The sequence below is a fragment of the Lithobates pipiens genome, unplaced genomic scaffold, assembly GCF_037356315.1.
Source record: "Lithobates pipiens isolate NorthernLeopardFrog02 unplaced genomic scaffold, aLitPip1_a1.2 Scaffold_18, whole genome shotgun sequence".
Taxonomy (NCBI): domain Eukaryota; kingdom Metazoa; phylum Chordata; class Amphibia; order Anura; family Ranidae; genus Lithobates; species Lithobates pipiens.
Genome location: NW_027507758.1, coordinates 447,656,401 through 447,683,252, shown reverse-complemented (window position 1 = coordinate 447,683,252; position 26,852 = coordinate 447,656,401). Strand labels below are relative to the sequence as shown.

The 26,852-nt window shown below is 41.6% G+C and overlaps 1 protein-coding gene across 1 annotated transcript in view; it reads right to left on the bottom strand.

The window, feature by feature from the left end:
• CCDC195 (coiled-coil domain containing 195) overlaps window positions 1–24,826 on the bottom strand; it is a 54,831-nt gene extending 30,005 nt beyond the window's left edge. Inside the window, exons 1-2 of the mRNA XM_077490319.1 lie at window positions 24,489–24,826; window positions 8,416–8,671 (exon numbers count right to left, since the gene is read on the bottom strand). Coding sequence (XP_077346445.1) covers window positions 8,416–8,671; window positions 24,489–24,738 — 506 coding nt within the window. The 5' untranslated portion in view covers window positions 24,739–24,826. The remainder of the gene's footprint in view (window positions 1–8,415; window positions 8,672–24,488) is intronic.
• Window positions 24,827–26,852: the final 2,026 nt, after the last annotated feature.

Genomic DNA, 26,852 nt, shown 5'->3' with positions numbered 1-26,852 from the left:
TGGACAAGCACTTGCAGAAAAATATATAAATAAAAATATATATATTTTTTTTTTAGGAGAGGAGCGGACGGGCAGCCAAACACTCCCTCCCCCCGGCGTGAACACCGGGAGGAGCGGGCAGTCCCCTCATGGCACCGGATCAGCCCGAGGAGAGAAACAGACGGGCGGCCGAACACCCCCCCTCCCCCCGGCGTGAACACCGGGAGGAGCGGACGGGCAGCACCCTCTGGAGCCGGAAACAGCCCGAGGAGAGGAGCGGACGGCGGCCAAACACCCCCCTCCCCCCGGCGTGAACAACGGGAGGAGGGGCGGGCGGGTGCACTGCATATGTGAGGGGGGGGGGAGGGCCGGCGTGGCCGAAAACCTCCCCCTCCCCCTGCCAGGAGAATCGGCGCTGTAGTAGCAAACGCACCACTGCATTGTCGTTCGCATAGTTGTAGGCAGGAGGAAGGCTCCCCCGTGCAGACAGCAGCTGCCGGCGGGAGAACTCCCCCCACCCACAGATGCCCATAACGGAGCCGGCGGGGGCCACAAGCACCCCCGTCCATGTGCGAGCAACAGAATGACATCCTCCTCCGACCCGCCGGAAGTGACGTCAGCCACACGCGACCAACGTCCGACGAGGAGGAGGCAGAGGAGGGCAGGCTTTATGCAGCCTGACTCCTCCTACAAATACAGGCTTACCCTGCGGTCAGCCTTTACACGTGTTCACCCATCACTTGAATTTTGAATATGATTTTCTTGACCTATCTTGGTTTTCTTAACCTTAATCTTAATCAGTTATATAGCACTTTACACACCTACTCACAAATTTGCTTTCCTTGTTGCCATCATCTCTGAAAAGCATGTGTCTTTGTCCTGTAAAGGACACTTTCTGTCTTACATCTAAGTCCTGGAGCCTCCTTTCTTCCTAAGGTGGTTTCAGCCTTTCATCTAAACAAGGACACCATGCTTCTCAGACACAAGTATATCAGAATGAGATCTTCCTTTGTTGTCTGGATGTAGTTTGAGCTGTGCATGCCTACCTTGCAGCCACTGCTTCTATTAGAAATACTGACTCTCTCTTTATCATCTTTGATAGTCTCCACAAAGAGGAACCACATTTTTGTTCTACCATCCGTCATTTCTCAGTGGTTCAGACAGATCATCATTCAAGCTTATGACCTTAAGAATTGGATGACACCCTTTCCTATCAAGGCCCACTTTACTGGGTCTGTGAATGCTTCTCTGGATTTTCAGCATCAGGCAAAGTTTTCCGGAGTTTGCAAGACTGCCACTTTGTCTTCTGTTGATACGTTCTGTAAGTTTTACCAGGTGGATGTTCAGGTCTCATCTGATGCCAATTTCAGGCTCAAGGTTCTTCAAGCAGCAACTTAAGCTGCAAGCAGCTTTGTTTTCTGTATTTCTAAACCTTTAGCTGGCCTGCTTTTGCACATCCCAAATGTCTGTAAGGTCTGCGTCCCTCAATGAATGTGAAAAAAGTTGGATTTTTGCACTTACTGTAAAATTCTTTCTTTTGCCCCATACACACTATCAGTTTTTCTGCTGAGTTTTTCCTTCAGATTTACTAAAACCATGCAGTGCAAGGGCCTGTCTGATTGAATACAAATTGAAATTCCTAAGGTTTGACCTCATATTATGTGGTTTTGGTAAATCTGAAGGAAAAACTCAGCAGAAAAACTGATAGTGTGTATGGGGCTTTAGAGTTTATTGAGGGGCATAGGTCCCTCCCTGTGTTTATAATCTTGCTACTGCTTTGTTACATAATTAAGACATGCTGGGAATAGGAGAGGTTATACCAGGGTGGTCACTGGAATAGTATACCACAAATGTCTTTGAATTGCTTGCGTCTCAATGAATTTCAAGAAAAGGATTTTTCAGTGGGAAAAAAATAAAATTTTGCTGTGAGGTTACCGATTTTTTCAGTGGCAGAGGTTACACCAAAGCAAACCCTCTCAGTTTTTCTAGCTGAGCTGCTTTATTTCGAGGATTTTAAAGGAGGTATCTAATTTATTTTAGTTTTTCATTTTAGATTTGTTTTATTTTATTTAGTGTTCTTTATAGTTGCACTTTTTTCTTGTTTTTATGTGCATCTGATTTGTATTTGCTTGCTATTGTTTAAAATGTTTTATTTACTTTCTTCTTTTTCAGTTTTGAGGGGCCATTGGGAATAAGAACAGGTCCAAGACATTAAAGTATAGGGGAAAGCTCTGCTGTCACCAGAGAATCCAGGAGCCATCCACTCTCTGATGTTCATCAGTACCCTGTCAAAGTTACTTACCTTGTCCCCAGGATCCTGCGATGTCTCCCCGCTGTGTGTGCGAACTGTGTCCTCTGCTCTGCGGCGCATGGAGATGGAGTGTGGCGCCAAATTCAAATAAATGAAAAACATATAAGAACACACAGTACACTGTAATCTTACAGATTACATTACTGTATCATATTATTTCACATCCCTTTTGTCCCTAATGCTTTGTCCTGTGCCCATTCATGCAGGTTTACATTATATAAACTGTTCTTTCTGCTTGGAAACTTGAGATTGTCCATAGCAACCAAAAAGTGTCCCTTTACATCAAAAGCAGTTTTAGACCAGCTAGAAAATAGCGATAATAAATTAGAATCACTAGCAGAATTGAGCGATAGTGAATTGTGGGGAAATTCGTCATCAAACACTGAAAGTAATGACAGCTACAATTCTGCAACTGAGAAAATTTGTGTTTTTGATTTGATTACATTATTGAATACATTTTATTATTATTATATTATTATTTGTTATAATTATTTATAGTTATTTATTATTTCATGTTTCAAACTTTATCATACTCGGAATGTCCACTAGACTCTTGTTTGGACAGATTTAATTGAGTTCTTCCTAAGAAGGCCTACAATATAAAACGCCAAATTTCCATGCAAAACAATGTACCACTTTCAGCATCAAAAATCTGACATAATCATACCGCCAGGGAGGTTAATATTATCCTATAATCATTGCAAAGGGCTCCATGTACCATCTTTATTGTTCCTTGAGGGGTAAGGTCCATCCATCATAGTCAAAAGAAGCTTCCATAACCTATTATGAGCCATAGAAAGCTCATCATTCCACCAGAACTACATCGTGTTGTAGATGGGAGATTTTCAACCCTATTTTGTCTCCCCTATTGACTCTAAAACATTTTGCCAAAGGTGTGAAATTTTGTCCAAATATGATATGATTGTCACTTAAATGTCAAGGTCTTTCAACTTCACTCATACCTACCTGCAGGTTTAAAAAAACATTAAGGCAGTTCCCATAATTCCATCCTGATCCTCACAGGTTCTGAATGCACATTACACCATTTTAATGCCTCGGTCTTGTTTTGAACTGATTAAAAAGGTTGATGCCAACTGAACAACAGCAATATTACCAATGTCCCAAAGATGGGCTTATCTACACATAATTTCAATTGCTTAACAGCATTCAATTAACCTTGTTCTGTGAACGTTTCATGTGCAGCACATTGATTTCTTCACAAATGAGGAAACGAGTCAACAAAGGGTTAATCTAATATTTTTCAGTGATTAACATTTTCATATGCAGCTGAGCCCTTATTGGCACTTACAGTACATGACGCATTTGCTAATGACTTATTATTGTAATATGCAAGTACCACATAAGCACCATAAAGTAATTTAATTAAACAAGAAAATATATATTTTTTTTCTTGCTTTTGGCCTGAAAATGCTTGCAATTCATAGATTTGTATTTCAACTGACAATTTTTTTTGCTTGGTTTCACCAGAAATGCATTTAAATAAACAGCATTTTCAAAGAGGAGATAAAAGGCCTTCCAAGCTGCTTGTAGTTTCTCACTGGGGGCTTGGAGCTACAGGTGGCGCAAATAATCAATTTAACAGTCGCTCAGTTCCACTTCTTCTCCCGCACCATTTAACACTAGAGAATGTTGGTGTTTTTCCTGATATTCTGCAATTTTATTTTCTATTTTTGTTTCAGAATAGGTTCATTGAGTTTCCTAAATCCTTTAATTTTATGACCACCTTTTAGGGTATTTTTTTTAGATTTTGTCAGTGCAGATTAAACCACTAAACAAGGACAAGTCTTTTTTTTTTTTTTAACGTGTATAGATAGAAATATGTGGGCTGCTGTTTCTGGATTTTTTTTGTTGCAATGCAATGCTTGTTGCCTGGTTCTCATTGGTATGCAATAGCAAATTATATACACTCCGGATCTGCATACTTGTTTCAGGCCACTGATTTAGAAAGCACTGAAATCACAAGATCTGTAAGAACAAGCATACTCGGAAGGAAAGGTTAGTAGTTAGTAAGTAAGGTTGAATAAAGACACCAGTCCATTCAATTCAACCTGAGTGTCTACAATTGTCCCTATCCCTGTACATTGCACACTCACATTGGTCCCTACCCTCAAGGAGCCCACAATCCAAGGTCCCCATTCCTATACTAGGGCCAATTTTGGACAGAAGCCAATAAACCTACCAGCATGTCTTTGTGTGTGGGAGGAAACCAGAGTACCCAGAGGAAACTGGAGGAAACCCACGCAGGTACAGGGAGAACATGCAAACTCCAGGCAGGTAGAGTTGTGGTTGGGATTCGAACCAGCAACCTAGGTGAGAGTGATAACCACTCCCCAGGTTAATGATGCAGAAAAAAAATATACAAACCCTTTTGCTTTATAATGCTTACATTTTTACAAATTTCTTGTATTCTCCTCCTGTCAGAGCAGAATACTTTCCTATGTCCTCCCTGGCTAGTGCGCAGACACGCAAAACTCCCATATAATACAGGTGCTGTCAGGATCACATATAAGACTGTTAGATAACAGTTTCAGCCCTGAGCTCAGGCAGGATATGGGTCAAACCCTGTGAGATAGCCTAACAATTTAGCTCTGACAAGAATACAGCCTTATGCCCACTGGCCTCTTCTATACATAAAGCCATGTTTTTGAAATGTGTTTTGGCGCATCAATCACTTGGATGTTGAGGGGCTTGGGAATGAGCACACACCAGTGCCCCCATAGCAAGCTTGCTATGGGGGACACTGTTGAAGTGGAGGAGCCAGGAACACAGGTGGGGAACGGCGCCGCTCTGTGCAAAACCACTGCACAGAGCAGGTTAGTATGTTTGCTATTTTATTAGAGGAAAAAAAATAAACCTTAGAATCACTTTAAGCATCACAATGTAGATTATAATGATTAACACATGGACTCCTGATTTCCTAAAAATGGAGAGTGGAAAATCTGGTGCACCTGTGCATGGTAGTCAATCAGCTTTTTACTTTAGTTTGTTCAATTGAGCTTTGACAAAAAACTGGAAGCTGATTGGGTTCTATGCAGAGCTGCACAATATTTATCATTCTGCAGTTTTAGTAAATCCCCCCCACAGTGACTTTGTGGCTAGCACTTCTTCCCTGCAGCACTGGAGTCCTCTGTGGAGTTTGAATGCTCTTCCTGTGCTTGAGTGGGTTTACTCTGATTTCCTCCCACACTCCAAAGACATGGTGGTAGGTTAACCACTTAACAACCGGCCCATAGCCGAATGACGGCTACAGGGCGGTTGTTTAACTCTGGGAGGCCGTCATATGACGTCCTCCCAGAATTCCGCTCTCACGCGCCCCCTGGGGCACGCACTCGAGAACATCCGAGAACACGGATCACGGTAAACGGCCGCTCATCGTGGCCGTTTACCACGTGATCGCTCCGTCAAATGATGGAGTGATCACTTGTAAACAAACCGGCGTCATGTTATGACGCCGGTTCCTCCCTCCCCCTCTCTGTACTGATCGGAACAGCGGAGGGGGAAGAGATCGGTGTCAGCAGCGATGTGGGCTGCATCTGCAGTGCCCACATCGCTGCTCACCGAAAATTAACCCCTCAATTCCCTGCCATTACTCTGCAATACTCTGCAATACCCTGCAATACTCTGCAATACCCTGCGACACTCTGCAATACCCTGCAACACTCTGCAATACTCTGCAACACCCTGCAACACTCTGCAATACTCTGCAACACTCTGCAACACTCTGCAATACCCTGCAATACCCTGCAACACTCTGCAATACCCTGCAACACTTTGCAATACTCTGCAACACTCTGCAATATCCTGCAACACTCTGCAATACCCTGCAACACTTTGCAATACTCTGCAACACTCTGCAATATCCTGCAACACTCTGCAATACCCTGCAACACTCTGCAATGCTCTGCCACACCCGCCAATACCCTGCAACACTCTGCAATACCCTGCAACACTCTGCAATGCTCTGCAACACCCACCAATACCCTGCAACACTCTGCAATAGCTTGCAGCACCCGCCAATACCCTGCAACACTCTGCAATGCTCTGCAACACCCGCCAATACCCTTCAACACCCGCCAATACCCTGCAACACTCTGCAATGCTCTGCAACACCCGCCAATACCCTGCAATACTCTGCAACCCCGCCAATACCCTGCAACACTCTGCAATGCTCTGCAACACCTGCCAATACCCTGCAACACTCTGCAATGCTCTGCAACACCCGCCAATACCCTGCAATGCTCTGCAACGCAATACTCTGCAACGCCATACTCTGAGATACCCAGCCATACTCTGAGATACCCAGCCATACTCTGAGTTACCCAGCCATACTCGGAGATACCCAGCCATACTATGAGATACCCAGTCATACTCTGAGATACCCAGCCATACCCAGCCATAGTCGGTGATACCCTGCAATACCCAGCCATAGACATCACCCCCTCCTGCCGCGCTCCGGTGCTTCTACCGACTCACCAATATAATCAAAGCCAGAATCTTTTTTTTTTTTTTCAGGCTTCCCAGCTTAGAGGTGAGATGCGGGGTCTTATTGACCCCATATCTCACTGTAAAGAGGACCTGTCATGCCATATTCCTATTACAAGGGATGTTACATTCCTTGTAATAGGAATAAAAGTGATCAAAAAATTTATTTTTGGGGAAAAAAATGTCAAACTAAAATAAATAAAGTAAAATGAACAATAAAAATATTTTTTTTTTAAAGCGCCCCTGTCCCTATGTGCTCGCATGCAGAAGCGAACGCATATGTAAGTCCCGCCCACATATGAAAACGGTGTTCAAACCACACATGTGAGGTATCGCTGTGAACGTTAGAGCGAGAGCAATAATTCTAGCCCTAGACCTCCTCTGTAACTCAAAACATATAACCAGTAAAAAAAATTAAATCGTCGCCTATGGGGATTTTTAAGTAGCGACGTTTTTAGCGCCATTCCACGAGCGTGTGCAATTTTGAAGAGTGACATGTTAGGAATTTATTTACTCAGTGTAACTTTATCTTTCACATTATGCAAAAATTGGGCTAACATTACTGTGTTGTTGTTTTTTTAGCACAAAACTGTTTTTTTTTCCAAAAAAAAAGCATTAAAAAAAAAAGTAAAAAAAATCTTGATTTTGCAAAGAATTGTGGGAAAAAATTACAACTTCAAAAAACTCATCATGCCTCTTACTAAATACCTTGGAATGTCTTCTTTCCAAAAGGGGTAATTTGGGGGGTATTTGTACTTTTCAGGTGTGATCAATTTTCAGATATTGGCACCATAGCTTGTGGACTCTATAACTTTCACAAAGACCAAATAATATCCACCAATTTGTACTTATTTTTACCAAAGATATGTAGTAGTATAAATTTTGGCCAAAATTTATGAAGAAAAAATTACTAATCTGCTAAATTTTATAACAGAAACAAAGAAACATTCATTTTTTTACAGAATTTTCTGTATTTTTTCTTTTATAGCACAAAAAATAAAAAAACGAGCGGTGATTAAATACCACCAAAAGAAAGCTCCATTTGTGTGAAAAATGGACAAAAATTTCATATAGGTCCAGTGTTGCATGACTGAGTAATTGTCATTCAAAAAGTGAGAGCACCGAAAGCTGAAAATTGGTCTGGTTATTAAGGGTATTTAAGTGCCCAGTGGTCAAGTGGTTAATTAACGTGTGTGTCCTTAGATTGTACGGTTGGCTACAGATGGTTCGAATCTTGGCAGGTTCAGCAGGAATCCGGCGAGAGTGGAACCATTAATGGACAGGCTGAAAGTCCCCATGTATACAAGCCCCAGTATAAATGTGGCTGTAGGCCGGGGCATGCCTCTGCTGCTTATGATTGGCAAAGTACAGATAGTAGCTTCCTGGTGGGATCACTCAAAGCTTGCTTTATTACCATGCACACTTGGATCAGCCTAGCATGCATTGTGACATAGAGGGGTCAAAAACACACCTATCACCTTTTGGCCCTCTGAAAACAAACTAATCTGCTGTTTCCTAGTTCCCATCAGAGTTCTTATCTCCATATACATGATAGTCAATTTACATCTCACATCTTTATTATTATTATTTCATAAATAACGCAGCAGATTGCTGTTATTTACCTGCACTTATGCATATATTCCTGAAATGATCTTGACTTAGGGATGTTATTCGCTAGAAGTTCTGGTGTCATTTCCTCTGCAGTTTCTTTGTTTATGGCTTGCTGATTTCCAACGTCAGACTCAGTGGCTTGTATAGGTCCATTAATCTTCAGCGTTCCACTGCTGGAATGTCTTTTAATGTGTGCATTGTGTTTGTAGTAGCCAACACCAGAGACTAGAGATGACATAGAATATCGACGGACAGTCATTTTAGCACCTAAAAAAAGAAAAAAATGTATTATAAGGATTCCTTCAGTGCTTCAATTCACCATGTATTTTGTTCTTGTAATATGAATAATTTCTCTGGTGCTTGCTATACAATCTCTACTGACATTAAAGAACAGCTAAAGGCTCCATTCTAAACAAGTACCGAAGCCAGTTACTACAGGATACACAACTTCATAAAATAAACCAGCAACTTCCTTTATTCTCTCTGATTGAGCCAAGCCCTTCTTTGTTTGTGCTTAATTTTTGTCCACATCAGTCCTTCTGTCCTTGTACTGTATGTACTGGGAGTAGATTTTAAAAAGACTCTGTTTTGTGCTATAATGTGGTTATGACAAAAGCTAGGTATGGCTGAAACACGTCAACCAGGTTTTTAATTCTTTGTACAGTATGTTTCTGGATATTTAAAAAAATAAATTAGTCTATTTTGGATAATGATAGTGAGTGCTGGCAATTTTAGTTTGGATCTGAGTGGCATTAGGCAGAGGGACCTAATAAAAAAGCAGGGCCTAAAAGAAAAATTCCCCCAAAAAAATATTACCAGAAAAAATATTTGCAGGAGCACTTTTTCACAATATATTTGAGTGATGTCACCCTAAGTAAATAGATTGAGAGTCTACAGTATTTTACCCCCCTTTTTTTTTAGATAGGTGGATGTTGGGGGAGAGGTAGCTACCATATTGGGCTTAGTTGTTGTAGACCAGTGTTTCTCAACGTTTTTCCAGTCACGGCACCCTTTAAAATTATGGACAATCTCAAGGCACCCCCTTCTAAAATGTAATAAACCAAACAAATAGTTTTACATAGCAGCATCCACACGTGTAGGGCACCCAACATTAGCGATGATTTATTCTTTCAAAGCAAATACACTTTTATAAATGGGCAATGATTAGTATTCCAGCATTTCTTCTTCTTCATTTTCTACACCCCATGCAGCTAATGCCGCCCCAGTGCTGACAGAGAGGGATGGGGGTCAAATAAGGATGCTATGCAGATGTCCTCCTCATTAACTATTGACAGCAGTAGTTGTTAGGATGCTAGTGGCTGGCCTGCACATTACCCAAGGTTGTAATTGTGCACAATGAAAACCTGTGACTTTGTGTAACAAAAAAGTGTAAATGTGCAAGTGCTAAGGTTTACAGTATAGTTTGATAAACAAAAAAAATACATTTGTAATGTAAACCAAGTGCCTATTTATTGGGATGAAGAAATGCATACATTGCGTCAAATGGAAATATTCCAGATTTCATTTTAAAACAAAATTCTGCTTTTCTAATACACTCATTCTTCTTTCATAAACAGCTATTCCATAAAATACCCTCAGTTTACCACTTTTGCACTTCCAAAGTAAACTAGAGTTGGATTTTACATTTAAAGTACAGCAGATCTTTTATTTAGATTTTTTTTTTTTTTATCAGAAAAAGTTTATCAAAGAACAAAACAGAAATACATCCATACAGATCTTATGTGCAGCAATAAATCAAAGTACAGAGGATGATATATTATATATAAAGTAAATGATTAAAAGTTACAAACATACTGGGTGATTCTTCTGAATCATCGTTATACTAATGCCGCATAGCATTACATCAACAGTATGCAACTATGCAGAGCTTTATGTCCATGACTTTAGTGCATGTATTACCCCACATTAAAGCTCTAAACAGTCAGTCTATTTGGGAAAACCATTTATGTGATATACATATGGAAGCATTATGGAATATATATAAAAATTGCGGAGCCCATACCATTTTAATTAAATTGGCTCTACCAGTGGCTGACAGAGCAAGTTTGGTCCATGCCTAGCATTTGGTCTGGAATTTGCATAGCAAAGGTACCACATTTAATGTGATGTATTGGTTTGGGTCCTGAGTCACTTGTTTTCTGAGGTATCGGAACGCAGTGACCACTTGAACATCAACTGCACAGTCGTGTAAGGGTTTGTGAAAGTGGGTCTAGGAGCATAAGCACTGATTTATTCAATTAATAGTGAACCCTGACAAATCCCCGAAGTCAGCGATCAGTTGCATCACATTCCTCAAAGAATTATCAGTGTCTCCCAGATAAATCAGAGTGTCATCCACGTATAAGGATGTTATATGTGTTTGGGTACCCAGTAGAAAACATGATATTTTGTGAGGCTCTGACATGAATGGCCAACAGTTTCAGGGCCATGGCAAACAGCAGGGGGGAAAGTGGGCACCCCTACTGTGTGCCCCTAAAAAGCTTAAAGGGTTCCGATATGTCCCCATTAACTTGCATTCTTGCAGATGGAGTGGCATACAGCAGCTGTATCCATCTGAGGAAGGAGGGGCCTACTCAAAATCTTCTCAATACTTTCGGCAAATAGGGCCATTCAACTCTGTCGAAAGCTTTAGCTGCGTCTAAAGAGAATATGACCCTATTACTGGGTTTACATAGGAAGAGGACGAGGAGGATGATTGTGTCAGCATGGAGGTAGAGGCTGGCAGCAGTCTTGTAGGGATGATTTACAGTCCCAAGAAACCCGTGGACTTGTACGTGGCTGGAGGAGGTAGCTGCGGATCATGTTGTCCTTAGTGACCCAGAGGACTTCGGACCGAATGCCTCAGCTAACCTACGCTGCATGGCCTCCCTGATCCTGCAAAGCCTGCGGAAGGATCCTCGTATTCTTCGGATCAAGGAGAGGGACCATTACTGGCTGGCCACTCTCCTTGATCCATGGTACAAGGGTAAGGTTGCCGACCTTATCTTGCCATCGCAGAGGTAGCAGAGGATGAGACATCTCTGGGAGGCCTTGCAAAAACGCGTTCCCAGAGACTGGGAGGTTACAAACTCCTGGTCCTGGACAACGTGTTGCTGAGGCATCAGTCAGAAGGAGCGGTGGAGAAGGTAGCCGTCTGACCGATGCGTTCAGACAATTTTTTAGTCCGCAGCCCCAAGATATGACCAGTTCCAGCAACCATCGCCAGCGTCTCATTTACATGGTGCAGGAATACCTAGGGGCAAGGTCAGACTTGGACACCTTTCCTATCAAAAATCCTCTGGCTTACTGGGTCTTGAGGATGGATCACTGGCCAGAGCTTGCACAGTATGCAATTGAGCTACTGGCCTGTCCTGCATCCAGCGTTCTTTCGGAACGCACCTTCAGTGCTGCTGGTGGCTTTGTAACCAATCACAGGGTGCGCCTGACCATGACTCGGTCGATCGACTGACCTTCATAAAGATGAATCAGTCTTGGATCACCCACAGCTACAAGCACCTGAAGCTGATGTAACTGAATCATTTTTTTTGAAATATCACATCCCTTCAAGACTGCCTATGCTGATGCTGAGTGACTGTCCTGTTATGTTGACTGTCTAACCTCTTCCTCCGTTGCTGATATCTTGGAAGAACATTTTTGGTTCTAGGTGGTGCCACCAGCCCAATTTTTCAGCCCCTGTTTAACAGGGGCGTGTAATTACAATTTTTGATGCAATGCTTTACAGCAGGGCTCATTCCTGCACTACAACTAGAGTATATGGGAGAAGTTGCAGTGTCAGGGCACCAGCACCAGTGCCTAAGGCCCAATTTTTCAACCCCTGTTTAACAGGGGCGTGTAATTAAAATTTTTGATGCAATGCTTTGCAGCAGGGCTCATTCCTGCACTACAACTAGAGTATATGGGATAGATTGCAGTGTATAGGCCCAATTTTTTAGCCCCTGTTTAACAGGGGCATGTAATTACAATTTTTGATGCAATGCTTTGCAGCAGGGCTCATTCCTGCACTTCAACTAGAGTATATGGGAGAGGTTGCAGTGTCGTGGCACCAGCACCAGTGCCTAAGGCCCAATTTTTCAGCCCCTGTTTAACAGGGGCGTTTAATTACAATTTTTGATGCAATACTTTGCAGCAGGGCTCATTCCTGCACTAAAACTAGAGTATATGGGAGAGGCTGCAGTGCCTAAGGTCCAATTTTTCAGCCCCTGTTTAACAGGGGCATGTAATTACAATTTTTGATGCAATGTTTTGCAGCAGGGCTCATTCCTGCACTTCAACTAGAGTATATGGGAGAGGTTGCAGTGTATAGGCCCAATTTTTCAGCCCCTGTTTAACAGGGGCATGTAATACAATTTTTGATGCAATGCTTTGCAGCAGGGCTCATTCTTGCACTCCAACTACAGTATCTAGGAGAGGTTGCAGTGTCGTGGCACCAGTAAACAGTGCCTAAGGCCCAATTTTTCAGCCCCTGTTTAACAGGAACATGTAATTACAATTTTTGATGCAATGTTTTGCAGCAGGGCTCATTCCTGCACTACAACTAGAGTATATGGGAGAGGTTGCAGTGTATAGGCCCAATTTTTCAGCCCCTGTTTAACAGGGGCATGTAATACAATTTTTGATGCAATGCTTTGCAGCAGGGCTCATTCCTGCACTCCAACTAGAGTATCTAGGAGAGGTTGCAGTGTCGTGGCACCAGTAAGCAGTGCCTAAGGCCCAATTTTTCAGCCCCTGTTTAACAGGGGCATGTAATTACAATTGATATAATATTTCACAGCAGGGCCTGTTCCTGTGCCCACGAGAGTAACTGTGAGGACTTATAGTGGTGTGGCACCAGCACCACCACCACTACCACCAAAGGCCCAATTTTTCTTCCACTGTTCAACAATGGCATGTAATTACAATTCTTGATATAATCGTTCACAGCAGTGCGCTCCAGCACCCACCAAGAGTCACTTTGAGGGCTTACAATGTTGTGGCAACACCAACACCTTGTTCTGCCATTTCTGCAGAGCATATAGGGCAGGCCCCTACTTTCAAACATCCAACTTACAACTTACAACTCTCCTACTTGCAAATGGAAGGAGACAACAGGAAGTGAGATGAAAAAAGACGGATGGCAAAACAAATTATAAAGGGGTGATAACCCTTCCCTATGTTTTCCAAAAAGCTTAAAAATAGATTTTTTGACTGGAGCTACACTTTAAAAATGTACCAGTTCAAAATTACAAACAGATTCTACTTAACACAACAAACCTACACAGTCCCTGTCTTGTTTGCACCGCCTGTATACTGCTGTTATGAGTATATAGGGCCTGGGGGCCCCACGTCTTTCCTTTTTTTAATATGGGTACGGGGCTCCCCTTAATATCCATATAAGACCCAAAGGGGCTGGTAATGGGCAGGGGGGGCTACCCATGCCATTTTTCTCAATGATTTTCATTCATATTGCTGGAACCAGATATTACATTAAAACCGCAAGCAGTTTTAAATGACTTTTTTTCCGTTAAATGTAATTTTGTACAGGGACTGTTCTAAACACGGGAAACACATGGCACTTCACAGGCATACTATAGACACCCCCCAGGCACGATATTTAAAGGAATATTTCACTTTTTTTTTCACTTTAATCGTCATTAAAATCAGTGCTCCCGAAAAAATGGCAGTTTTTAAAAACATTTTAGGCATTGACCCATGTCTCCTGGGGCAGGAGCCAGGTCCCCAAACCCTTTTTAGGACAATATCTTGCATATTAGCCATTACAATTAGCACTTTTTATTTCAAATGCTCGAGTCCCATAGACTTCAATGGGGTTCTAAAGTTCGCACAAATTTTCGGTCCATTCGAAAGTTCTGGTGCGAACAGAACCAGGGGGGTGTTCGGCTCATCCCTATTTAAGGAGATAAGCTGAGAACAGTGGAGGACTGTACACCCCTGTAAATATATACGTTGTCCTATAAAGAGAGCACAATACAAATACATAGTGGCCATTTAGGTCGGTTTTAACTTCCATGCAGGAAAATCGGGTATCCCTTTGAATCAGGACACTCATTCCCCTAGAGTACACACCGAATATGTGATGTGGAATTGGATACAAAACTCTCTTTGGGAAAATAAAGGAGTAGAGATTGGGGGTAGGTGAATCTCCTGTAAACAAATCACATCTGCATTTAAACACTTGATTGTGTGGAGCACAGCCAATCGTTTAACCGGGTTGTTTAAGCCTTGGACATTCCAGGGCATAACGCTGGTTAGTTTAGACATTTCAGTAGTATTATAGTAAAAGCAGGAGTAGTGCCTTTATTTGGCATATGGGTCAATTTCAGGGCAATGGGACAACATACAGTCAAGTGACTATACCAACAAGAAGCGATCCCCAAGTTCAATCCTTATAATTAACAAAAATGGCTTTGGTGGGTCCCTTGGTTGTGGAGGCCTAGCTGAAACTCTGTGCGCCCTCTCCACTGAAAACATAGGGGAGAACACTACCAAAGATATTAGTAAGCCATTTTTCAATAAATTCCAACTGGATTCTTGCCTTCCACTCTCTCAGGTAGTCCTATGACTCTCACATTGTTGCGTCTCATCCTGTTCTCTACATCTTCCAAACAAGAGACGTGCTGTGCGATGAGGTGAGTGTTGTGGGTGGGGTCCCATTGAATGGGAGCCATGTCATCCTCTATGGAGCTCACTCTCCCCTCTAGAGCTGACGTTCTCTCCCTCAGCTTTTGAGTGTCTTGCCACAGAAAAGTAATCTCTGTTTTGACCCCTTTTATCTCAGTGGTAAGAGCAGCTATGGATAAGTTACAAGTGTTCAACGCTGTAAAAATGTCCCGCAGTGTGGGTTCACCTGCAGCATCTACAGTGGCAGGGTCTGGGGGCCTAGCAAAGATATACCTTGGCGTGCTCACTGTGTCCCAGTCAAATCCTGGACCTTTGGTATCTTCCAGTGGTACAGTGTTATCTACTTCAGATAAGCCCCCTGATGAGTCCTCCGGATTGCTGGCAGAAGCTGTGGGGTCTGTGGATAGCGGCATGGAGAACAGCTTTTCTGCTGCCTCTCTGTGTCTGTCCTTAGCAGATCACTGAGACAGGGCACCATTTTGGGCCATGAGGTCTGTGGACCGGGCTGCATTCTGTTGCTTTGACCGTGCTCAGCAGGTCTTCCAATAGCCGATGTGATGTAGTCAGTTCATTGTATATCGTGTTCTCAGGATAACAGAGTGGATTCTCGGCAGAGAGATCTGAAGGTGCATCCGGCTAAATCCGCTGCCTGGTCACACCCCAGAGAAATCATTTTTAATACATTAAACTCTCTGTCATCTGGGAATAGTTTAATATGTATATGGAGTTCAAACGGAATGGAAGCAGGCTATGCTTTATCAGTGTGCCACATGAGAGCTGCTGTACATGGAAGCATTGCCTATGCACATTCCCACAGCAGTCAGGTCAGGTGCTATGGCCTAGGAGAATTATACAGGACTTCTTCATGATGTGGGTCAATTAAATGTGTCAAATAAAAATGTTATAATGCCAATAGGAAGTGTCAGTTGGGGAATTGATGTCATGAATGCAAATGAATGAGCGATTTAATGAGAGCTTAATAAATATTTAACTTTAGGCTGTCTTTAATTCATGGCTCTAATGCCCAAATGAGCATCTTTATTGCTAAGCCAGATAGCAGGTATGATTCAGAGAACTTTTATTTGAAAAATTTATTATTACAGTATTATAATGGTCAAAAGGAGAACTCTGGTACATTTTCTTGGAACTTGGTGTAAATAAAAAAATAATTACTTAATAAACAACACCACATTATCATAATGCATAATATAATACACATTTTAATGGCGCATCACTGCCTGCATGATTGGTGGAGTCGACACGTACAGCAACTGGATCCTCTCTGATGCTCCAAAGGCAGGAGAACTCACTGGGGTAGTAAGAGGACCAGTGCCAAACAGTTAATGAGCAGGGAAAAATGCCCGGTCCCCAGCATGGCTGGTAGGAAGCTGTGACTTTGATTCATTACCCTGCAGGATGGTTTGGAATCAAAGAACAAGGTAACTTATGCAGTATTTGAGTTTCATTTTTGCCTGCAGTTGGGCTTTAATAAACTCTCAAATATTTAATCACACCTTCTACATGGACCAGCGGGCCTCCCGAGTCTGCTGATTGGCCAGGTATTAAAGATGCTTCAAAAAAATAAATGTCAATTTTTTAACGGCATTCCAAACATAGATATTCACATATTTAATCCAATATATTTATTGTTACAAATGTTTAAAAACAGTAAATCATTAAAGAACATTGGCTAATAATATAAAACTTCAAGTGCTTCAAGATACATATCTAGAATTACACAAACCCGTTAACATCATACACAATGCACGTTAATCATATAAATAGAGTATGAGATATTCACAATGAATTTTGAATCTTTCTTCAGGGAAGAGAGATTGTTCCTACAGCATATATACAGCGTGACCTTATTTCTTTGGATAGAGTAGAGAGGTATTAGAACACCTGTCAGTTTTTATTGCTGTTTGTGACTGCATTAGGAAGATTCACCCTTTCTATTTGTTCTGTCATTGAAAAGGGAAAATAAAAGAAAATCACAAATTTTCAGTTGACACCAGAACACTAATAGAGGGGAAGTCTTCAAATAGGGACACTAGTTCTGGTGATCTGGGTAACACACCAGGATTCCCTCACTTTAGAAGTATGTCCTCTCACTTCCTGTTTTGGCTACAGGACAGGAAGTAAAGGGAAATCTTTCCTATGTGACACAGATGGCAAAAAAATGTAACAGGGTTACTCTCCCAAAATGTAAAAAAAGCAGCATTTGTAGCTGCTGACTTTTATTTTTTATTTTTTTTGGGGGGGGGGGGGGCTTCTATTTAGTTATATAAGTTATAGTTAATTTGTGATAATAAACAGTAAAGGTTCACAATTTCAGTTATACCCTTTATGTAGATGTCAGGACTAAACATCAATGTGGTGCTAAAACAAGTTATTTTGTTGTGATCCTTTAGGCCAGGCATTGATAACAGTCATGTAACAGTTACAGTGGGGGTGTTCTGCTTTTGCAAGCTAAGCACTGAAAGTGTGATCTCTATAACTGTTCCAATTGAGGTGTGATAGCCTAACTTATAGTTGAGCAGCTTGGCAGGCAGTGACTTAATCCAAATGACATCTTACAGATCATAGAAAGCTTTTTAATCCAAAACGTGTGCAGATCATAACAGATAAACATCAGGTAGGTCAAAAAATTAAAGTGTGTCTAGCACCAGCAGAATACAGCACATGTGGTGAATGGAGACTAAGTGTGAAAAAAAAGGGTGGGACTAATTACCCCTCTGCTGTGGCTCTTAGGAAGGAGACAGCTTCATAGTTGCAGTTTGTCTCAGTTGCAAGCACTTTCCAATAACAGTAAACAGCAGAAGCTGACACCTCCTCCCTCTGCATTCCTCTTGCTATTGCTTGTCTCAGGAAGTGTTCACAGCTCAGACAAACTGCAGTAATGACTCAACCATCTCCTTCCTAGCTGTTGTTGGACCAGCTGCAGAAGGGGTGCAGGTAGGACCTTATATCCAGGGTTAGAAAGCACTGGAACATAGAAACATGGGGCAAAGTATGTAGTTGTCCCGTAGTGGACAGGACTGTAAAATAAAAAAAGAAGACCATGAGACAGGTATAGATGACAAAAACAAAAGTGAGCATATGTGAGCATAAACAGGAAAAGAAAAAACATGTAATTACCTGGTTAGGATTTAACAAAGTAAGTGCCATGTAGTGTGCAGTGTGCACAGGGAGGTGTTGCCATTAGGACTGGCTAGCACAGAGTGAGGATGTTAAATACACTCGGCACACAACCACGGGCTCCTCCCAACATCACACAGGTGCAACAAGAGAGGAAGAGAGGTGTCTACGAGCAGCAGCCATCACCCATGGAGGCTGGAGACGCCCTCCTCCATATGGTGACACCAAAATTCAGACACGCCAGCACCAGGAAGCCCTGTGGGGACATTGCATGCATGACGTGGAAGTGTAATGCCGATTTGTGGTAGAGGCAGACCCACCCAATCCCCAACATCACCCGATTCTCAAATGGGAAGAGGGGGAGGCGCCAGCACTCAAAATCGTAGCTTCTGGACAAAGGACAAAAACAGGAACAGCACATCAAATCCCAGTCCCACAATAAACCAGACCCACACAATTGGTAGAATGCAAAGTGTGCCATAGAAATCAATGTCAATGGTGCCGTCATGGCCTGGGTGTACCGTATTTGGGTACTCTGATGTTTCAAAATTCCTTTGTGTCTCCCTTTCACTCATGTGCAGCTGTCTCTTTGCAACCTCAATTTCTCTGCAAGTCATCCTCCTTTCCACTTCTCAGCCCAGGAAAGATACAACACACCCCTCCCCCCTTGTCCACCACAGTGCCGCTAAGAGCTGAAGTCTTCAACTCCTAGACTCTAAACTTGTTCAGTTTGTAGGAACTATACCTCCCACAATCCTCCACTCTTCTCTCAGACATTTCTAGAAGTCAATGTCCTCAGCGCACCCCCTAGTTGACGAAGGGTGGCTTAACACTGGCTGCTCTAAGTTCTGCAGTTAGATTCTCCTCCTGTGGCTGTGCCTGTGTAAATGTCTTCTGCTACCAGACAGAATCGTTTTACTGTCAGTGTTGCAAACAGGGTTACATCAGTGTGAAACACGTAGGAGTTTTTTCAGTTCACAGTATGATCATCCTGTTCTCACACCTGAGTGTGTTTTCACTGGATTGTCATCTTCTGGGACACAACTGGGGATTACATTTTTCTCCCTTGGCGAGATCCTTTGCTGTTCTTCAGGTCAAATCTTGATTTTAAGCCTTGCTCATACCTATGTGTTTAAGGTGTAATGTTTGCTGCATCTTTAGTGCTCTCTCATTAAAAAGCATATTATATAGAGTTCAATAGTACACATGAAATGCATGTAAATGGTTCACGTGAAATGCATATAAAGTGCACCAAAAATATGAACTGGCCCTGATTTACACCATTAGATTTACATATAGAGGACAAAAGAAGGGGCAAAAACGGGTTGGAAAACGCCAACCCCGGGATTTTTAACTGTATCAGATCAATAAAGTATGCAATCAACTATTAATTGCAAAAATATTTTTATTATTATTCAATCAACATCCATCAAAGATGTGCAAAACAAACAATATACAGTCATAAAAATCAATGGTGAGGCTGGATGGCTGGATTAGGTGTAGATCATCTCCAAAGTGACCCCACATTAATGTTAGATGCCCTAACTGTGAATGAATTGAATAGGGGATGCCTGGAAATCAACCCACACAATGTCGCAAGACAGCGGGCGGCATCAACAACCACAGCGGGACACCAAACAAGATACAAACACAAAGATGCACAGAGAAAAGGGCAAAATCAACAACATTCTCTGTTTAAATACATGGATGTCAATTTACATGAGATGAACTGGATGGTTTTGTAAATGCTTACTATAATATATTTTGTGATATACTTTTTATGAATTTAATATATGTTGTTTGTTCTTACTCTATTAGCTATGATCTGCTGCTGCGCCAATTCCCGATGAAGCTCGAGTTACGAGCGAAACATGTTGAATAATCGCAGCGTAGCCTTTTTGTTTTGTATGCATCAATGTGGGGTAATTTTGGAGATGATCTACACCTAATCCAGCCTCACCATTGATTTTTATGACTGTATATTGTTTGTTTTGCACATCTTTGATGGATGTTGACTGAATAATAATAAAAATATTTTTGCAATTAATAGTTGATTGCATACTTTGTTGATCTGATACCGTTAAAAATCCCGGGGTTGGCGTTTTCCAACCCGTTTTTTGCCCCTTCTTTTGTCCTCTATATAGAATTCTGGGATGTGGTATCCTCCTCTCTTCAATCCTTTCTTCTTAATTTTTCTTGTATTAGATTTACATACCTTATTCCCTTCAAGATCATGGTAATATTTTCCTGAAGGGGCTCTTTAGTTACCCATATCTGGAGGTCCATTACTGCACATGGATCAATGTGCAATTACAGAGCCTTGAAAAGGTATTAATATCACTTGAAATTTTCCACATTTTGTCATGTTACAACCAAAAACGTAAATGTATTTTATTGGGATTTAATGTGATAGACCAACACAAAGTGGCACATAATTGTGAATAGGAAGGAAAATGATCAATGGTTTTCAAAATGTTTTACAAATACATATCTGAAAGGTGTGGCGAGCATTTGTATTCAGTCCCCAGGCCAATACTTTGTAGAACCACCTTTTGTTGCAATTACAGCTGCAAGTCTTTTTGGGTTTGTCTCTACGTCTAGGGAGTGAAATTTTTGCCCATTCATCTTTGCAAAATAGCTCAAGCTCTGTCAGACTGGATGAAGAACTTCTGTGAACAGCAATTTTCAAGTCTTGCCACAAATTCTTAATTGGATTGAGGCCTGGACATTGACTGGGCCATTCTAACACATGAATATGCTTTGATCTAAACCATTCCATTGTAGCTCTGGCTGTATGTTTGGGGTCTTTGGTTGTCCTGCTGGAAGGTGAACCCCCCCCCCCCCCCCCCAGTCTTAAGTCTTTTGCAGACTCTAATGCCCTGTACACATGACTGGACTTTCCATCAGAATAAATTCTGACAGTCTTTCTGACTGAGTTTCCAACAGGGTTCAGACCAAACGGACTTGCTTACAAACGATCACACCAAAGTCTGTTCATTTCGTACAATGGGACTAGAAAAGGAAGTTCAATAGCCAGTAGCCAATAGCTGCCCTTGCATCGTATTTGGTCCATCGGACTAGCATACAGATGAACGGTTTTCCCGATAGGAATTGATTCCGTCTAAAAGATTTAAAACATGTTCTATTTCTAGGTCCATCAGACTTTTTGAAAAAAAAAAGTCAGCTGAAGCCACCACACGATCGGAATATCTGATGAAATGATTCCGTCTGACCTTTTCTGCCGGAAAGTCTCGTCGTGTGTATGCGGCATAACAGGTTTCCTTCTAAGATTGCCCTGTATTTGGCTACATCCATCTTCCCATCGACTCTGACCCAACTGTGAAACCTACCCTGTTCCTGCCGAAGAAAAGCATCCGCACAATATGATGCTGCCACCACCATGTTTTCATGGTGGGGGTGGTGTGTTTGGGATAATGTGCAGTGTTAGTTTTCTGCCATACATAGCATTTTGCTTTTAGGCCAAAAAGTTCTCCTTCACTCTTCCATAAAGGCCAGATTTGTGGAGTACATGACTAATAGTTGTTCTGTGAACAGATTCTCTCACCTGAGCTGTGGATCTTTGCAGCTCCACAAGAGTAGCCTCTTGGCTGCTTCACTGATTAATGCTCTTCTTGCCTGGCCTGTCAGTTTAGGTGGACGGTCATGTCTTGGTAGGTTTGCAGTTGTGCCATACTCTTTCCATTTTGGAATGATGGATTGAACAGTGCTCTGTGTTCAAAGCTTGGGATATTTTTTTATAACCTAACCTTGCTTTAAACTTCTCCACAACTTTATCCCTGACCTGTCTGATGTGTTCCTTAGCCTTCATGTTGCTGTTTGTTCACTAACGTTCTCTACCAAACCTCTGAGAGCTTCACAGAACAGCTGTATTTACAGGTATACTGAAGTTTAATTACACACAGGTATTTACTAATTAGGTGACTTCTGAAGGTAACTGGTTCCACTATATTTTAGTTAGGGGTATCAAAGTAAAGGGGGCTGAATACAAATACAGGCCACACGTTTCACATATAGTTGTGCTCAAAAGTTTGCATACCCTGGCAGAAACTGTGAAATGTTGGCATTAATATTGAAAATATGACTGGTCATGCCAAAAAATTGTCTTTTATTTAAGGATAGAAATCACATGAAGCCATTGTTTTTTGGATCCTTTTTAAATCATAGAAGGTACACACACAGGTTAAAATGCCAATTAAAGGTTAATTTCCCACATTTGTTGCTTTTTAAGTCACAATTAGTGCCTGTATATATAGTCTATAAGTTTGTTAGCTCTCACCATTTATCATTTTCCTTCCACTTTACAGTTATGAACCACTTTGTATTGGTCTACCAAATAAAATCCCAATAAAATACATTTACATTTTTTTTGGTTGTAACATGACAAAATGTTGGCAATTTCAAGGTGTATGAATACTTCTTCAAGGCACTGCACTTGCACAGTTGCAAAAAACATAATTCACAGTCTCACAGCATGTACACTGTAGTATTCTGCAAGGTGTGTGCAATGGCATTACTTCAAAAGTCTGAAGGTGGCCCAATCCTGTCTCAGATGAGCTTATAGTGACCCTATCAACACAGGGTGCCTATTTAACACAAACATGCCTGCTAAAAAAGAGGAAATATACTTATCTTTCCAGTGGGTCAAAAAAACAGTGCTTAGTGTTCACCAGCTGCTGCAAATATTTCACTTTCGCAGGTGGGTGGTATATCTTCTTCCTGACAGGTATTCCACACACTTGGAAAAGTGGAATCTTGCAGCTTGTGTTCAACCCAAGCCACCATAATTGGCTAGATCCCATCTTTCACCTTACAGACATAAAACAGGGGAATCCATCACACACATACATCTTTTTATTACAGGCAAGGAGAATGTCAGTGTTGCATTAAGAGCAGAGATGTAAATTCCACCATGCAGCCTCAATACTCTGCAACAACATATACTGCAACACTCTCTTAGTTGTCTTAAATAGTATTTGTATGCTCTGACTATAAATACCTTGTGTGCTGTATGTGCTGTACTGTGACCGTGCTGTTGGTCTCTTCTCTGTGCTCTGTAAATTTATTATATATATGTCATAACTGTGTGTGTCTGCCCTGACAGTCCATGCTTGTGCATGTGTTTGCTTTGACACTGTGTGTGTACCCTGACTGTATGTGAGTCTGTCATGGCACCGAGAGTGTGTGTCTGCTCCGCACTGTGTATAAATGTTTACCCTGACACTGCATATGCGTGGATGCCTAGGTGTTGTGTATGTATGTGTATCTGCCCTGACACTGTGTATGTACAGTATGTGTATATGCCTGGACACTGTATATGTATGCTTATGTGTATGTGTGGATGCCTAGAGACTGTGTATATGTGTGTTTGCCCTGGCACTGTATATGTTTGTGCCTGCCCTAACACTATTGGGGGTTATTTACGAAAGGCAAATCCACTTTGCAGTGCAAGTGCACTTGAAAGTGCACTAAAAGTGCACTTGAAAGTGCAGTCGCTCTGAATCTAAGGGGTAGATCTGAAATGAGTGTAAGCTCTGATGATTTTATCATCCAATCATGTGCAAGCTAAAATGCTGTTTTTTATTTTCCTTGCATGTCCTCCTCGGATCTACAGTAACTTTACTTCCAAGTGCACTTTCAAGTGTACTTGCAGTGCAAAGTGGATTTTCCTTTAGTAAATAACCCCCTTTGTATGTATGTGTCTGCCTTGACACTGTGTATGTAAGTGTGGATTCCTGGACCCTGTGCATGTGTGTGTTTCTGCCTTGACATTGTATTTAAGCGTTTTTGTGTTTGCCGTGATATTGTGTGTGTGTCTACATGTGTGACATCTGGCAATTGATTTACTAAAGGCAAATACACTTTGCAGTTGCACTCTGAAAGAGCAGTTGCTCGACAGCTTAAAAAAATTAGCAGAAGCTCTGCTGACTTGCATTATCCAATTATGTGCAAGCAAAAATGCACGTGATTGGGTACTCTTTGCAAAGTGAAGCTTTAAGTTCTGGAGCAACTGCACTTGCATAGTGCAACTGCCCTATGCAAAGTGCACAGTCTAGTTGCTTTTAGTAAATGAACCCCATTGTGTGTTTGTGTATGCCCTGACATTGCATATAGGGTAAATAGATTGCTGCTTTACTAAGCCTATTGTGGTTTTAAATATTATAGTTAATATAATATAACATGGTAAATAGTAAACAATTTGGTTCTTTTGTGTCATGATGTGCGATCATTCACATTTTCCCATAGGGAATGTATTGTCTCTAATTAATGTGGACAAAAGGTATAATACCTGTTTGTTCTTGCATTATGTCATTGGCTCCGGCAGAGACATTCCTGCGCAGGACTCCTTTGCGTGTGACCTCCTCACTTTGCTGTAGCTCACACGTGATTCCGGGTCTCACCTCTCTCTCCTTTGCATTACCTGTCCTGTGTCCAGTTAGGCTCAGTTCTCCGTGCAGCTCTTTGTTTTCTTTCTCTAGTTTGCTCATCTCCGAATGCATTTCTCTGATCACATGCAATAGCTGCGTGTCTCCCTCCATAAAGGAATTCCACCACTTTGTCCTTTCTCCCCTGTTTGATGATCCCTCAGGAAGGTGCAGTAACCCAGTGGATACTGCAAGAGTCACCAAATCAGCTGCTTGTGGCATTATTTACTAATGATCATTAGAACAATAACAGGCGGCCCTACGCTCAGCTCTAGGTCATCTTTCAGCAGGACGTGAGCTTGGATTAAGCGTTTAGACAAGAGGCCTTTAATTATTCAAACCTGCATGGTTTTTGCTTTCCGTGAAACTTTACTATGTCTATAACTGACATAGGAGCTCCTTTTAATGCCTCCATGACTGATTAATCCTTAAATAGCTATACGGCTTTATGAACTTACCACCTTTACAATAAAAAAGCAGTCAGCAGAAGCTTCCAGTCTTTGTATTTAAAGATTGGGTTACAATGGAACTACCTCAGCATACAGAACACTGGCATGTTGTGATTCATGGTATGATTTCTGTATAGTCTATACTGCAAACTGAATGCTTATGTTAAAGGAAAAAATTCTCAAAATGATATAAAACAAATACTACTCCCACTAACACTAATAGCTGTATCATAACCATCTGGTCATTATTTCATATGAATTTTATTTGCAATCATTGCACAGTTATTTGTAGTTTCAAAACAGCCAGTGTCAAATCCTATTTTTGCTTTTAGATTTATTTTCTTGCAATTGGAATCGACGATTATTAAGGGCAGAACCTACCAATTCAATATTTATAGCTGGCTATACACCTCACAGTCTGATTTGGATCTCCTATACATTTACTAACAACTGTTAATGACTGGATATGTAACCTGGACTGTAGCTGGTAACTGCTATGGGATGTTTTCCTTTGTTGCTGCTGTATTATCCTTCTGCAGTGTGGACAGGGTTACACATATTCATTACATATCTCATAACACTTTTTCTTATAGTCAGCCCTGTTCATAATGACAGTGTTTCCCCCTTTATTAGCCGGTTTACAGGCATACCCCACTCATTGGTTTCTATGCAGAAGTGAGCCTGATTTTGCACTTTTCAGATTAAGTAAATAAACTCCATTGTGTACTTAAAAGTGGGGTATGTCTGTAATTACCAAAGAGGCATTTTTCTGGAGACTAATAAGAGCTATTCGCTGATCCTGGGTCACGTTAGAGCCAAGATCCCTATTATATGGTAGACCTTCTATGGCTTTAGAGACACATTTCAGAAATGTCGCTACATTAATATTTGATGACACTACAGGACATTTTTGAGATTTACGCCTGTGTTTGATAGAAAGATCGTCCTGATCAGGACTGAGAGACGAATGCAGTAGTTTATCCAAGTGAATTTGATCAACAAGATTGAACGTGTTGTTGTCTTCATATAGTAGAGCTAGATCTCTCCAGGCCCTACACTCCTGTACAGCCAGTTTGTTAGAGATGGCCTCCTCACATGACTTTACATGTGATAATTTAAGTAAAATCTTTCATGCAAAAAATTGTAGGTCTTTGATAACGGTAAAAATCTAAATTAGGCATGGGACAAAAGCCCAGACCCAAAGATAATACTTCTGTTTCAGATGCTGTTAAGACATGAGATGATAAGTTAAAAGAGAAGTATAACCATTTTTTTTTTAGAATCATACTAACCTAGGTAGATGCAGCTTCGGTCCAATGCTGCACCCATCCTCCACTGGCTCTATAACTGAGAACCGAGCGATCAAATATTGCTGATCGGTTCTCAGAGCCTCAGAGCTCCATGATCAGTGGTGCGTGTCAGTCACCTCTGTTTTCTCAGCCCCCCCCCCCCGTGCTCAGTGGGGCACTGAGCGGTGGAGGGGGTGAGTGCAGATGGCTTTTGCTCTCAGCAGAGAGGCTCAGCCAGGTGCTGGTCCAGGGTTGTGGGCAGATCCTGGCCACATTGACCCAATTAATAGCTCTTTGACATTAGCTGACAGTGGGCTTCAGTCTATTGTCTGCTGAAAATGCTGAAAATGGGTCACAGGAGTGCAGAACGAACTGCATTCCTGTGATTCACAAAAGAAATACAGCCAAACAAGCTTCACTTTTAATCACTTTAAGTCTTTTTGAGGAGTTGTTGGAGACTGGGTTAGATAGGGTTCTATCCCCTTTGTTG